This window comes from Nothobranchius furzeri, chromosome 3 (assembly GCF_043380555.1).
Source record: "Nothobranchius furzeri strain GRZ-AD chromosome 3, NfurGRZ-RIMD1, whole genome shotgun sequence".
In the NCBI taxonomy this organism is placed as follows: domain Eukaryota; kingdom Metazoa; phylum Chordata; class Actinopteri; order Cyprinodontiformes; family Nothobranchiidae; genus Nothobranchius; species Nothobranchius furzeri.
Genome location: NC_091743.1, coordinates 45,509,706 through 45,525,798, shown reverse-complemented (window position 1 = coordinate 45,525,798; position 16,093 = coordinate 45,509,706). Strand labels below are relative to the sequence as shown.

The 16,093-nt window shown below is 40.7% G+C and overlaps 1 protein-coding gene across 5 annotated transcripts in view; it reads right to left on the bottom strand.

Moving 5' to 3' along the window:
• Positions 1–16,093, bottom strand: part of LOC107385790 (semaphorin-3F) — a 101,912-nt gene that overhangs the window by 26,626 nt on the left and 59,193 nt on the right. For 3 of the 5 annotated variants that reach the window (XM_015959897.3, XM_054748844.2, XM_054748853.2), the window contains exons 3-6: positions 10,048–10,208; positions 8,230–8,292; positions 7,104–7,223; positions 3,883–3,972 (exon numbers count right to left, since the gene is read on the bottom strand). In XM_015959897.3, the coding sequence (XP_015815383.1) occupies positions 3,883–3,972; positions 7,104–7,223; positions 8,230–8,292; positions 10,048–10,208 (434 nt within the window). The remainder of the gene's footprint in view (positions 1–3,882; positions 3,973–7,103; positions 7,224–8,229; positions 8,293–10,047; positions 10,209–16,093) is intronic. The other 2 variants (XM_015959900.3, XM_054748866.2) reach the window with 1 other exon arrangement.

Here is a 16,093-nt window from a genome sequence, read left to right as displayed (position 1 = left end):
CAAGCCACAAATCTCCCAGCTCCTCGGTGCCGACGGGTGTGCAGGTCGGCGGCTGACACCTGTAATCCGGCAGAGCAAAACAAGCCAACGATGGAGGCTGGATGACTGATGCTCCTGCTTATGGCATCCTATAGCTCATGGGCACGGAGGGGTGATTGGCAGGAATGTGAGTAGGGGGGGGGGAAAGCGTGGCATGCGATGACATGTCCTGTGGCTAGGCCTCACAGACCCAAGCATGTCCAGTGCTCGTTTTTCACGCCCAGCGGGGACAGAGATGGAGCCATCTTTGTCACTGTCCATCAGCACTACAGCAAGGGAGAGACGGTGGCATTTTGCCAAACACACCTTTCTGCATCACTCACACACTCGCTCGCAGCTTCCCACTCATATCTGATTAAAATCACCACTTGGGCAAATAAGAAGGTGCTGATAGTTAGAACTCGAAGCCACGCCAGATGGTGACGTTAAAAAAAAACTTTTGTAAAAAGGCCGATATGTTTGGGTGTGCTGGAGAAAATATGTGTCATAATTGTTATTTTATAAATACTCCGCAATTAAACATTTCTTACTAATGTATGGCAGCATTTTATGGCTATTGATGAGGGAAGGGGTAACACTCGGAATAAAAATATCTCCGAAACCCACAATTACTGTCAGATAGTTTTATGATAAAAGGAAACATTTGAATGATTAGATGGACATATTTGTGATGAAGTGCTTTGTTTAAGTATACAAAAAAACCTGGTATGGTATGAAAACTGCATTTTCTGAAGTGTATATTAAAAATGTGCACAACAAACACAGTCAACATTTGCAGAATTGAACTAAACTATTCTTTTACGTGGATTGGGATTGAATGCACACATCATGAATAGAATTACGAGATTTTCTTTAAATTCACTTAAACAAATACAAGAAAAACGTCAAGACTTTAGAGGCTGGGATTAATGAAGTATCTTTGAATTTGAACATGCTATAAAACACTGAGATTTCATTTCAATTTTATTTCATTTAAAATTTGAGAAAAAAAGGAGCAAAGATTCTCGTCGGTGAAATTTGCAAATTTACAACGATGTTTGGAAATTCCAACTCTTCTAAGATAGAAGTTGTGTATTTAAAAGTAAACACATGTTTATGGAAACCAAAAGTGACATTTTTATGATCAATTAATAGGTCACCATTTTAGACTGTTGAAGGGCTCCGCTCATTGTTCCTTGTACTGATGTTTGGTCCAAAGTGAGCAACTCAACCGTCTGGTTGTAAATCCAAATCCAGCTTATTTATAAATAAAAACTACGTGTACCGAAGTGATTGACTTTACATAACTGACCTACTATCACATAATGATGGACTTGACTGGGTCTGAACCTTTGTTTTATTTTAATCTGTGAGAATAAATGTCCAGGGGCCTCATTTATAAAGCACAAAACGGGGTCAGAAACCTGCGTAAGCAACTTTCCACGCAAACTTTGGGATTTATGAAAGAAAACTTAGCAGAAAAATGTGCACAACTTTAAGTTGACTAAGGACCTGGCTTACGCACATGTTGTACATGGAGAGCACCTGCAGTGCTGCTGCCGAGAAGGATACAATTATGAAATCCTGCAGCATTATCACTTGTACCGCTTCGTGCGCACACAGAACAAGTAACCCCCCCCCCCCCCCCCACACACACACACACACACACACACACAGTGCGAAGCGCAGAATACGGAATTAAGCAATATCACACGAGAGGGAGTGCGTTGTTGCCGAATCACACCAGTGCTGATATTCAGCAACAACGCACAACCTCGAGTGTGATATTGCTTTTGTACAACAGTTCTACCTGCTCATTTTATTTTTTATAACAATAAGCAACAACAGATTATGATTTGTTCGTTTATTTAATCATTTATCAGGCTTCGCCAACACAAATAGTCCCGACACAAAACGGAGACTCAGACAAGGCTGTCGCTAGGCAACTCAAACATTTTCTACAATGACGGTTAGAACGGAAGTGCACAGCAGAGTGATACTGTTTGTAAACAGTCCCAGTGCTGTTATCGTCCAATATCAGCACTCTCGGAAAGTCTCTTGACCAATCAAATCACTTGGTCGGAACTAACTGTTGTATAATGCAGAATATCAGCAGGGGGACAGATTGAGAAGGAATGTCATGCGTCTGTGACAGTGTGGCAGTCCTGTCACTGTGACCCGATTGATCATGCGCCCTAGTAACTTGGCCAAAGGGGATGTCCCTTTGGCTGACTGGTTAGCGTGCGTGACTCTCACCAGGGAGTTTGGGGATCGAATTCTAATCGGACCACTTTTATATATCCGCCACAGATCTCTCTGAAGAACTCGCAGCATTGACGGCTTCAGCAACGCTGTGCCACTACGTGGATTTTCTCTTATTTGTTTTTGAAAAAGCACTTCCTTTCATTTCTCCACCTCACCCACAGGTACCTAAACTTCTGCTTCTGTGAAATTGCACTTTCTTGATTTGTGGTCGCCATCATTAATGGCAGAGCGCTGCAACGAGCCGGCTGCATGCTATATGCATGAGATCCACAAGGCACTTTGCATTGACTATTTATAGCAGTAAGTGGGCGTGGTGAGGGCGGGATGTGACTCAGAAACAGCTGAGAACCTTTCTAGTTAGTGTCTGATTTATAAAGCAGAGATGCGTGCAGCTGTGCGTACTCCATGTTTGATAGATCACAAACCTACTTGGCGTAGGTACATTTTTGTTTTGCTGAGCTTAAGTACGGGTTTAGTAAGGATTCTACGCAGTGTTTTATAAATGAGACCCCTGGTGTCAAGGTCCAGTATTTCTTGTAAATGTACTATTTTAATCTCAGATAATGTTTTTATGGTTTGTGAGTTAATAACCTCATCAAACATTAGTTTTTATGCTAAATTTAAGACTTCAATCCTAAAGGTGAACATTTTTTCCCACAACTTAATACATTTTTTCATCTCAATCGTATTTTTAAACCCTGTTTAGTTGCAGGTTTGGGACATTCCCACAACTGAGAATGTCTCATGGTTTAATGTGAAATATGCATTCTTTTTAATTTAGACTTTTCTCTGATCTTAACCCCTGGCTCTAACCAATGGCCCTAAAATGCTGCTGCAAGAATAAAGTCAAGCAACAAATAAAAACAAACAAACCCAAACCCACACCACATAGAACCATGACGTCATTTAAAGGTCCCTGTCTGTGTTTCTGGACTGCTTGGAGTGGAGGCACATTGGTGTTGCTCTGTTATTTCCTTCGCCGCACAGCTAGCTGCCTACAGCTGGCTGGAGTTTGTCCTAGACAAGCGCAGCCTGCTGTGGGAGCGGGTCAGATGCTGACTAGGGCTCTGTGGGGTGTACGACTCGATGGGACAAGCTGCATTGACTCAGATAAGAAAAGATGAATGATTAAAACCATGTGCATGTAAAATATATGCTAAATAAAATAAATATCATGCATTGAAACGTGATAAAAGACAGTTGGTTTGAATTAGTGGCTTGAGATGATTGTTTTTAATAAGCTCATTCTGCACGATGACCCAGCTCTCATGCAAAACATGGCATTTAACGCAGACGGCATGGACCATGGGTGACCAGTACAGGGTGCTCTAACAAAAAGGCTCACACAAAGGAAATATGGTAGAAACGTGAAAGAAACTATTTCATATGAAATGCGTTTATAAAACCATACAATTCTCAGAGATTGTACACGAACTAGAGAAAATGCATGCCACATGTTACAAAGATAAACGAGTGATGGCCTTATGAGAGGCAGTGGTGACACAATGTGCTCAGACATGGACAATGGGAGCATGCTGCTGGTGACCACGAGCCCAGGCAGTGCGCTGGGCTGTGGTGCAGACAGGGCCCACATCGCACCTTTAGTCCAAGTGCTTCGTGCACCGCGCTGGGTTCGGCCGCGCGGCTAGCCCTTCCTCTGGCCTGGGCCATCTGCAGATACATGGATGTCTAAAACAGGAGACAGCAATACAGTCTGGATGTTATGCGTCTGAGGAGCAGGGATCAAGGCCTTTCCTGAACTGAGCCTCCCATGATTCACGGATACGATGAGAAACTCCTCAAACTATACAATGGAGAAAATTCTTGAGGTTGGTTTTTTAACCATTTTGAAGTCCGTGTAAAAATTAAGAAGACTTGATATTTTACAAAATGTGGATAGCTTTCTGAATGGCCAGTGTTCAGAGAAATACAGATGTTGCTGGCCAACGGTCAGTCGGAGTGCAGCACAGACAGAAGAGTGTGGTGCCATCTTAATGTAATGCTGCTTCAGTCTCTGCTTTTATTGTTTTACGGCTGCCAATTGTTTTCATTTTGCAAACTTTCTTCAAACTGGAATTTATTTTAAGGTCATTATCACCAAACCCTATAACCAACGCAGGGTTTCCTCTGAATTGATCCTGCAGTGCAAAGGCTATGTAAACACTTTTTAAATCACTTGAACTAAGGATTTATAGAAGCGTTTCACTGTCAGTGCAGGGACATTTAAAGAGGTAGTATCTTGTATTAACAAGAAACATTCTCGTAATAACTTATAAAAGTAGTTATAACAAGAACGTTTCTCATTCACTGCCATTGACGTCTAAAGTCGTCATTTTAGATCCAACCGTTCACTGCCAATGACGACTAAAGTCGTCATTTGCATTTTTTTACTGTTTGAGCATCAGAACGAGCCCCCGCGCTGAGAGAACAAACATCTCAGCCCTGAAGCCGATCTTCATCCGCATACGTCACACGTCATATGATCAGGAAGCAGACCATCCATGTATTAGGAGATCATTTTGGGCCATTCCTGTAAAAAAAGTGAGGCGCGAACCGGAAAAGCGTCTGCCGATCACAATTCGACAACGGATTATGAAAGAACGGATAACGCTCGAAACACACGGATTCTTCCTGATGTAAGAGGCGAGTCTCCGCTTTGTTTTGGTTGTTTTGGCATCGACATCATCCTAACGCACAGCGTTCTGTCTCTTAAAAAAACATTAAAAACGGTGAGAAACGCTGGCAGCGAAGGCCGTTAGCGATCAGGAAACGGCTGGCAGTGAATGAGTTAATAATGAGATTGCTCGTAACGGTGAAACGCCAGCATCTCGTGGGATGTTTGAATCTCGTCCAGAAGAAACAAAGGGAGAAGTTAGAGTCAGAGAGAGGCTCTTTAAGGCTTTTTAAAAGCATTTTGTCAGACGAAAAAATGTCTCCACACTTCGGTCAAACCGTCCTCCAACAGAGAGAACCGCTCTCATCACGGTGGTTCCTATTTCTAGTCGAGCTTTCAAAGTAAAATTTGACTTCCTGTTAGTGTTTTTTCACATTAAAAATCTTCAGAACCTTTTTAAATTGATAAAATTATATTAGCATGTCCCAATATTAGAAATGCTCTGTTTGTGTGGTAAGTCTGTGGGAATTATGTATCTGTTACACCTAAACGCAATCATTGGTATGAAAAACTGTCAGAGTGTTGCCTGGGCGGAGCCGACGGATACGTTTCTTTTTGTTTGGCAGCTTTCCCCTGTTGTTGTGGCGCTGCTGCGCTGTACTTCCTAAAGTCTAAACACCAAGAACTGGAATCACTGTCCCGTTCGTTTGGGGTGAAACGCCACAGCTTGTGTCGCTGTTTTACCGTTATAAACATTCTCGTCATTACGAGATAAGAAACAAGTTTGTTGAGAAACTTTCTTGTTAAACCGACTTTTATATGTTGGTATTGCAGGAAAGTTTCCTGTTATAACAAGGTTTAGCTTTTTATCCTCACACCGACAATAATACACTTCAGTAACATTTCACTTTTGGTGATATTTACATTTGCAAACAATCATAAAATTTAGGTGAACTAACTGTGAAAAGTGGTGTAGCAGTGTAAAGCAGCTAAAATAATGTATGATGAAACTTGGGAGGTTTGTGCTGATTTAGGATGGTGACAAACACATTGGCCTCCACGTTTATCATGTTACTCATCAGTCCTGAAGATGTAAAAGCTATTTCTATAAGCGAAGGTTTTTCAGGAAGCCATCTAAAAAAAGATAAGGCTATAATTATGTATAACATTTACGCAGAAATGTAAAAGAACTTAGCTAAAAATAGCACAAATATGTCCGTAGCATAATTTATCTAGTCGTCTCCCCTGTCGTTGAGTCAGTAAAGGCTGACTCTGTGTACTGAACACTGTACATAGCTCTAAAACCAGCTGCCTCAGTAAAAATGTACTAGTGGAGTTGACTTAGACCCAGCCCTAACGCACATGTTCCTGAATTCATCCTTCACCGGTGATAACAGGCAGTCCGAACTAATTACGGCAGAACCTGTTTGTGCACCAATCTATGTGCAGTTTGTGTTTTATGTTTGTTGACTTACGGTTAACACCCCTAGACTGCCTGAGAAAGGTGCTATTGGGGGGGGTCAGGAAACCCGTCTGTGTAGCGTTCCAGAGAAAATAACAGGCCTCTCATTAATGGACTACAACTGGAACAGTCCACCTGCACCCCATAACAAGAGCTCCCACTTCCAATTATCCAGCGCTTCATACGGTGGAGTCTGGCGGGTGGCCTGGATGGATGCATGACGGGGTGGATGGGTAGGTGAGCAGCTGGATGGAAACCCTTCATTAAATAGAGGCCATGGAGGAACTCGGAAAGGCTCTCTGAGATCTCAAGAGAAAGCAGCAAAGGAACGTTAACATTTTATTTACTACTTTTTACTAAAGTCCCCTGATCATAATTAGAGCCCAAGTGTGGTGTTTAAAGAAGACTGAGGTGTTAAAGGGGAGTGTGGCGAGGTAATTATGCCTGGCTAGGTTTAGGAAATTCAACAGGACCCATTAAAAGTTGAGACTAAACAGAGAAGCATTAAGTGCTCACTGGGGACAGCAGCTGTGTTGGTGAGCTGATTGGGGAACATATGGTACCAACAGCAGGTTTAATGATGGAGGGGAACTAGAGGGAGGCTAATATATACGCTGGATGGAGAGCAAACTTTGGTAGGTGAAAGAAAAAAAAAACAAGGAGGCAAGCTAGGCCAGTAATGATGGAAGCTGTTGTTGAGGTCACCATCTTTGGTTCTGCATTCTTTCATTTTTACTTTCTGACCTGAGGCTTGCGTCCGCGGTTGACAAAGGTACAAACTGGGTTGTAGGCTCCCGTTCCACAGATGTACAGATGAGTCCGGTTCCACGGCTCTACGAGGCGGATGAAGTTTGCACACTCCTCCTGGAATCACATCCTTCTTTTATCAGTTCAGTTGAGGAAGTGAGCAAAATAGACTGATAAAATATGATTCTATACAGAAATGTAAAAATAAATACAAAATAAAAAAATCACACCTGAATTTTAGATTAGCAAAAACTGAAAATGATGGCCTCTTTAATTCACCCTTTCTTAAATCAGGAATTGACTGTGATTAAATGCATTATTTGGAAAGCTGAGTTAGATCTCACATTTAGGATCAGAGGTCATGATTCAACAATAAAAATACAAAGAGGGAGGGGCAAAAATAGCCTCCATGGCAGAGGTTTAAACACAAAGACCTGTCTCACAATGACCAAATCCTGATGATCCCAAAGCCTTTTGGGACGGTATTCTATGGACTTGGGAGATAAGAGTAGGACTTTCTGGAAGGTGTGTGTCTCGTTCCACTTGGAGTAAAATTCAATTTAGAAGTGGTGGTGGTAGTGTGATGATCTGAGACTACTTTGCTGCTTCAGGACTTGGACCATTAATATAATTGTTGAACCCATGAATTCTGTTCTCTAGCAGAAAATCCTGAAGGATAATGTCTGACCTTTGACCTTAAACAAGGCATTCATGCTGGAAACCCTCTAGTGTACTTTAGGTTGAGGGATCAATCCCCTTCTTAGTTTTGTTTCCCTAATAAAAGACATCATCATTTGAAAACTGCATGTACTGAGTTATCTGATTATCTTTGATCTTAAACGTTTCAGTGTAACAAACAGATGACATCTCTTTTCCGCAGTGTCGTGTGGATGGAAGTACTGGATCTAACGTTCAGCCAGTCAACCCATTAGTGCCAGACTGAACTGCTCCAATTCATTCATGTCTCTAAGGCTAGATATAAGGGAACCATTTATTTCTTTGAAATTTGATTTAAATCCAAAATCAACCATTTAAAAACCAAAGCGAACAATGGGGGTATTTCAATACCTATAAAAAAAACACATTTTCTTTGTTAATGCTGAAGGGTTGTCTCTATACTCACATTGGAATCCTTCCCGCTCACAAGACATTCCATCCTCCTTCGTTCAGAAACTGGCCAGTGGATCTACAAGAGGGGAACAGAGCCCAATTCATTACTGTAATACCACCTGTTATACCTCAGTAACATTTATTGCATCTGTGGGTCGAGTCTGCAAATGAAGAATATCCACGTGGGCTAATATCGGTCCTGTTGGAATTGCCATAACCCAGTTAAAGTGTTTTTAAGAAGCCATGCCAGAAAGGCTGACGTCCAACATAAATGACCTGAGCATCAACTAAGAGGGCTGCTTTTGGGGTGATATTGGCTTCACTATTCTCCATCCATATGCTTAAATCACCAACTGCAACTCAAACTCAACAGCAATAAAACTGAACTTCTTCTAGTTGGCACTAAATCCACCATCTCAAAATCTGACAGCTTTTCTTTAACTATTGACAGCGCCATAGTCTCCCCCTCCCCTCACGTCAAGAGTCTGGGTGTCATCCTCGACAGCTCACTTTCTTTCCGAGCTCACATTAATAACATAATTCGGTCAGCATACTTCCATCTACGTTCCATAAACCGTCTTCACCCCTCACTGACCCCTCACACTGCCGCCATTCTCGTCCACAGCCTCGTCGACTCCCGTCTCGACTATTGCAATTCACTTCTTTATGGTCTCCCCAACAAACTCCTTCATAAACTGCAACTGGTCCAGAATTCAGCAGCCTGTATTATCACCAGAACCCCTTCCTTTCACCACATCACCCCAGTTCTCCAACAGCTTCACTGGCTCCCAGTTAAATTCATCTTCAAAATTCTCCTCCATACCTTCAAAGCAATCCATAACCTCTCTCCTCCATATATCTCAGACCTTATAAGTATTCACACCACATCCCGTTCTCTCAGATCTTCTTCTTCCATCCATCTTGCGGTTCCTTCTGCCCGTCTCGCTACTATGGGGAGCAGAGCTTTCAGCCGCTCTGCTCCTCGTCTCTGGAACTCACTTCCCCCAGACATCAGGAACATTGACAGTTTTACCCTTTTCAAAACAAAACTCAAAACACATGTTTAAATCTGCCTATGACCTCTGATTTTATTGAACTGTTTCTCTCTTTGTTTTTTCTTGTTTGGGTTTTATTATTGTTTTATTGTATTTTATTAAGTATTTTCTGTCAAGTGACCTTGGGTGTTCTGAAAGGCGCTTTTAAATAAAATGTATTATTATTATTATTATTAAATCATGACTAAATGGAAATGAAATGTATGTGCTGTAGGTTAGAAATCTTGGTGTTATCATCGACTCCGACCTGAGCTTCTCTGGACGCATTAAAGCTATAACTAAATCAGCGTTTTATCACCTTCATCAAATAGCAAGAGTCAGAGGTCTCATAACCAGACCAGACTTGGAGAAAATCATTCATGCTTTTATTTCCAGCCGGTTGGACTGCTGCAATGGTCTCCTAACTGGTCTTCCCAAAAAAGCTGTGAAGCAACTGCAGCTTGTTCAGAATTATGCTGCTAGAGTCTTAACAAGAACTAAGAGATGACTCCTGTTCTTAGATCTCTACTCTAGTGACCAGTAAACTACAGAATAGATTGCAAAGTGGTTCTACTAGTTTATAAATCACTCAATGGCACGGGGCCAAAATACATGTCAGATCTCATTCCTGTATATACACCCAATAGGGCTCTGAGATCCTTAGGTAACGATTAGCTGGTAGAACCTCGGGTCAGAATCAAACAAAGATGCTTTTACAGTATCTACTTTGCTGCTCGCATATGAAATCAGCTCCCCCTGTACCTCAGATCTGCTTTATGAAGTCTTAGAAGTCTTACAATATGTGGGCTGTTGTTGATGTCGTGGAGGTCCAGGGACAGGATGTGGTCCTTGCTGCCAACATACATGCGATCATGGTCCTCGTCCATTCGGAGGATCCGATAGTCGGATGCATTTAGGAGGTAGGCAAAGTGATGAGCGGTACCAGTGGACCTCAGCTCTGCAGGGACACAGAAATAATGACAGCTGCAGTTACAGATGCACATTTTCACACACACACACATACACACACGTATGGACGCCCAACATATCTGCCGTGGCATTCCAACACAGCCGTGTGACCTTATCTGATGATTTTCCACCAACATGACGTAACCATACATTCAAGAAAAGTGCTACTGAGTGTCACGTTGTGTTGACGGCTTTATGCCTTTTGAGTGGATCAAAAGATTGGGTATGTCTCCTCAGCTGTGGCCTGTGACTGAGTAGATGGACTGATCTGAGGCTTCGTCAGTAACCAGAAATGGGTTAGGAGGGTCTACATAATTTTATGGGTTTAAAGTCTTCCAAGACTTTCTTGGACTCTAATATCTGAAGGTCAAAGTACGGTGTGCCTTTAGTAAGACAATGCATTGGACACGCCCTCACATGTTGAGAGAAACCCAATATTCTGTCAGCTCTGTGTTGAAGTGTTTGTTTGATATGTTCTCCTTGGTTCAGCAGCGGCGTACAGGCAGAGCCAAGAAGCCGCTGCTCCAACAGCAAAGGTCACACACACCCCACCATAGACAAACACACTCCCTTACAACCTATAAGGAAAGGAATGAACAAACGGTGTTCACGTATTGTTGGACAAACGCTATCTTAGCTCAAAGAAGAAGGAAGGTCCAGTTTCAGGGTCTAGTTTTGGGTGTAGCAGTGGCAAACTTCTCCAAACATAGGTCCACCATTGTTTAACCCTCTGGAGGCAGGCGTTGCAGATTAGCAACGTTAAAACCTGCCTACCTGGTTACTCCACGTACGTATTTCATAAGCATTTTTTTAACTCAGAAGTACCCCTGAAGGACTTAGTGTTTTGTCCTTTTATCAAAACTTATTTTGAACCTGAGGGGGTAAAAGCCAGCATGCAGGAAATGTAGTCAGTGTGAGGGCAGTACCTTAGTACTTTCACACATAAGGGTTATTTCTAGATTTGAAAATGTCCCGAGGTAGTTTTTTTGTTTTTTAAATTACAACAAAATGTTATGATTTTGGACCCATGCATCCACACAAACAGTATAATTAACAAAAAACTGTTTAACCACCTCCCTGTCCTGGAGGCGACCCTTCCAGGACAGGGGGTGGTTTAACATGGTTGATAGTTTTGTCCTTGGCAAGGTTGAAGTGGTGCACGCTTAAAAAAAATAAAAATAAAGTAAAAAAGCACCTGGCACCCATCTGACCCCATTATCAATGCGGGAGGGTTAAATGATTTTCTTCATATCCAGGAATGAGAACGCTCTTCTTCTGTCTTGCCCTGTAAATAATGCAAACGTCTGAAGATTTTCAAGTTTAAACTCAAATGTAGTGTTTAAGTGTAAAAAGTCAACTTAAAGAAATACTGAAAACAAAATGAAAGAGTTTGACTTACATAAAAAAATTACTCTAATTTTCTTAGTTTGACCACCACATGTTTTGTGGAGCAAAATCTGGGAATATTTCTCCCAAGGGTTCCATTTCTAAACATGTATCTAAAACACATTTTGGGTGCACCTTCCCTCGCGTGGACATCCAGGGTCCCATAGCAGCGCCTGGGAATCTTTAGCAGCAGTTGGTGCCGACATGTTTCGTGATTTGATAACAATCCTAAACAACATGAAAACATTATTTTATTTTGGTAGCTCGCATTAATCCTAGTGTCTAATAATTTAAAACCCTCATAAGGTTTATTCATTGTTAAACAGCAGATCTCTGCCAGATGCTGATGACGCATACAGCCTCATTGAAATGCGAAACCTGAATGTTTTAGTCAATAATAAAAAGAAAATTTCTACTTGCTTTTAAGACTTTCCACCCCATCTATTTATTTATTTGTTTAGCACTCATCACTGAAAGAGAATCACAAAGATCAACAAAACATAAAATCACAATGATCTTAACTACAAAACAGCAAATATCACAAAATCCAAACTAAAATCATGAAAAAAGTCATGAAATTATAAATGATCAAAACAATAAATAAATAAATAAATAAAACTAATGAAAGGTCGGTATAAATTCTAGTTAAAAAAGATGAAAAACACAAAAGGTAAAAGTCATTTTAAAAGGGTCTTCAGCAGCTTTTTTTTAAAGGTGTCCAGACTGTCAAGGCTACGTAAGGATAAGGGAAGATCATTCCAGAGTCTGGGTGCAACAGTCTAGGAGGAGCGATCACCTCAACTTTTATATCTGGTCTTTGGAACTTCTTGAAGGTTCTGGTGTGTGGACCTGAGGGCTCGGGTTGGAGCATAAGGCTTTAACGGTTCAGTAATATAGGGAGGAGCTTGACCATGTAGAGCCCTGAAAGTCATAGTCAGGACTCTAAAATGAACTCTAAAGTTAACGGGTGACCAGTGCAGAGACATCAGAATAGGGGTGATGTGGAGCCTCGCTGCAGAGTTCTGGACCAACTCAAGGTGGCCAAGGGCTAAAGTGTGTTACAGTAACCTAGATGAGAGGAGATAATGAAATGGAAAACCTTTTGAAGTTCATGTTTCGACACCAGCCTTTGAAGTTTAGAGATTTTTCTCTTGATAAAACCTGTTTCAGACCAGGTGGTCATGGCATTTTTATTCAAGATTTAAAACTCTGGTCAGGATGGAAAAGTCTAACAAACTGAAAACAGATCATTCCTGCAAAATGAAGCTTTCTCAGTGTTTTCATTGAAGATCGCTCCTGTTCGGCGCTTGGAGGAGAAATAAAGGTTTGTAATCGTGTTTAATCGTCATCATTTGAATATTTATGAAAACAATCATTTAAATAGAGCAGCCCTAACAAGCAGTGGTGTTCTTTGTTTTGAAGCTACCATGAAACGTTCCTGTGAGGCTGTTGGATGTTTCTTAAGAAGAGGTCAGCACACTAAAGCAAGCACAGCCATCAACATGTCCGATACTGGGACTGAAAATAAACATCATCTCCAGACCTTCTTAAAAAGACTCCCTAAGGAATCTGATCGTACCGGTCTTTCCAGCCAGCTCTACATCTAACATGGAACTACGTCAATAAACAGAGATTAATAGCATTAAACTGTCTGTATTTGTGTAGTCTGATTTAATAACTGTGCCCACCAGAAGAATGTTTGCAGGTTAGCAAAGTGATTGGCATCTGTCTGGGCTCTGCGTAGGGGAGAAGCATGTGGTTGGACCTGGTGATTATTTGTGTTGGAGTCTTAAGTTGAATGATGAGTCCCTGTGTGTGCAAATAAGGATGAACTGCACACACACACACACACACACACACACACACACCGAGGGCCAGTTGAAGTCCTTCCTGAGGCAGGTTGTCAGCGACTGCTCAGGGAGTGTTTGTTGTCAGAGCAAAGCTGGACGGGACCATCTGTCAGCTGAGGAGGGAATGTGAGCAGTGCCAAGAGAACGGCACATTAAGAAACAAACATGTGTAATCTAATCTCACAGTCATCTGATAACACACAAAGTCCGGTCTGACTCTACGACACATTGCATTTGAATTCTGTCACAGCTAAAACTAATGAAATTCCTGTCCTCACACCGTATCCTCTAGGTCCATTTGTAACGTAGACCAAACCAAAGGAGAGCTACTTCTGTCAGATGATGTCTAAAGAAATCCAGCCCAACTCATTCATTATCAGAGACTCTGAGCTCTGCCAAGGACTCAGTTAGCAGGAACGAAACTGTCAGAAGAGAACAGGCTTACCTTTAGATAAAGACAGTCACCTTGAGCCTAGATACTGGACCTCATAAAACACCTGATAAACTTACTGCATGGATTTATTATTAATTTGTGGAATAAAATATCTGTTAGAATGTTGGACTGCTCCACGTGTTTAACATGAATTTAAACATGAAGCTGGAAAAGGAAGGAAAAGGCGAAACAATCTAAAACCCCTTCAGCTACTAACCTCCACACGTGGATGCTGTTTGCATCCCTATTATTACTGTTAATGCTGATGAAGATAAGCTATCTCTTTATACAAATGACAGGTGTTGTACAGAAAAAAGCACCCTTACTGTTCAAATCCCCCCCTTCATGGGAAGGATGCAAAGAGATGTGTCACATCAGTCAGACAGGTATGGAACTAGGATTGGGACAATATTACATTAACTTGTACCAAGTTTTGTAATTGTAATATGTTTGTAACTGTGACGTTTGTTTTGTAACAGGTAACTTTTGTTTTGTAGCATGTAATTCTCCTTTTGTAACATTTAACTTTGATGCAGAAAAAAAATCAATGTACAAGTTTCAAATCACAACTTTCAAAACACACATCCCAGTCTACAGTTACAAAACTCAAGTCCACAAGTACAAAACATGTTTTCCCTATTCTAGCTTGCTTCCAACAGGAATTGTCTTTGAAACGGAATCGAAGCCTGTCATTGGTTCTTTGGGAAGGAAGCTAGAATTGGGACAAAGTGTTTTGTAGCTGTAGACAGAGATGTGTGTTTTAAGAGTTGTGATTTGAAACTTGTACATTGATTGTTTTCTGCAACTTACAAAATGAAAGTTTCATGTTATGTATCAAATGTTACGTGTTACAAAACAAGAATTACATGCTACAAAACACGTTATAAGTTTCAAAGTTTGGTACAAGTTACATCTAATATTGTCCCAATCCTAGTTCCACACACAGGACTCAAAGCCGCAATTAATTATCAGTTCTTTATAATCAAAGTGAACATAATGAAGTTTTATTTTAAATTGTCAAAATATCATTTAGAATTTTGAAATTTAAGAAATACATTTAAAATGTATTTGGAATATTTGATGCTCATGTATGATGAGTTAAAAGAATATCTCAGACTTGGTCTTGATTAACAGTGTTATAACACTACTACTACTAAGATTAATAATAACAATAATAATAACCGTATAGCTTGATGCAATTTTACCATTTCAGAGATGAAGTAAAATCACAAGAACTACATTAGATTTCTATGGGTTTTTTTTCTAGAAAAACTTCCTTTCAGATATTCACATTTTTTTCTATATTAAAAGACGATTAACAAACAAATGTGTGAAACTTAGACCTGAAATCCCATTTCCATGCATGGAAAAAAGGGACTATTTATTCAGGGGAAAAAGACATTGGAGAGATTTTTGGCTCTCTTTAATTGTTGTGAATTTAATTAATTATTATTATTGTGCCATGCATAGCATTAAAACATAGATTTACACTTTCAAAGGTTGTTAGAAATATAAACCACATCAATGCTTATTAGCATCTGACATTAAAAACAACTTCCAGTCATCAAGTGAACCAAGATCTTACTGTAAGAAAGCAACATCTGCTATTGTAAAAAAAGACCATACCAATGAAAACCAGGAGCCCTCTGCAGGTGTTCTGGATTCATCAGCTGATCAGAGTGTGACACTTGGAGTCTAGAATATTGAACCTTTTCACAATATTCTAATTATCTGAGATGTTTAGGTTCCATAAGCTGTAAGCCGTAACCATTCCAGTTATGACAAATAAAATATCTGGATTTGCATAGAATGAGTCTGTCTCATGCATAAGTTTCACCTTTTAAGTTAAATTAGTGACATAAATGAACACTTTCACCATTTTCTCATTTTTTGAGTTTCACCTGGATGTGGAGCAATAACAAATATGCCACAATGTCCCAAATAAAAACGGATTGAACAATAATAATGAAGTGGGAAGTGGATGCCTTGGATCCCAAATAGACTAAATCAGCCTCCGAAGCTGTTAAAAGTTTGTTAAAACGATGCCGAAAGGGTTGAGTTATTGTGGCTAAAAGACATCATTCCTGATTCTTTCAGGCTTTCCTCAGCTTGACCTCCAAGTCAACCTTCACCTCAGGCAGAGCCACACTACATTGTGCTTTTTTGAAAAGTTGACCGAGGACACCTAAAGGCAGCAGGCTGAGC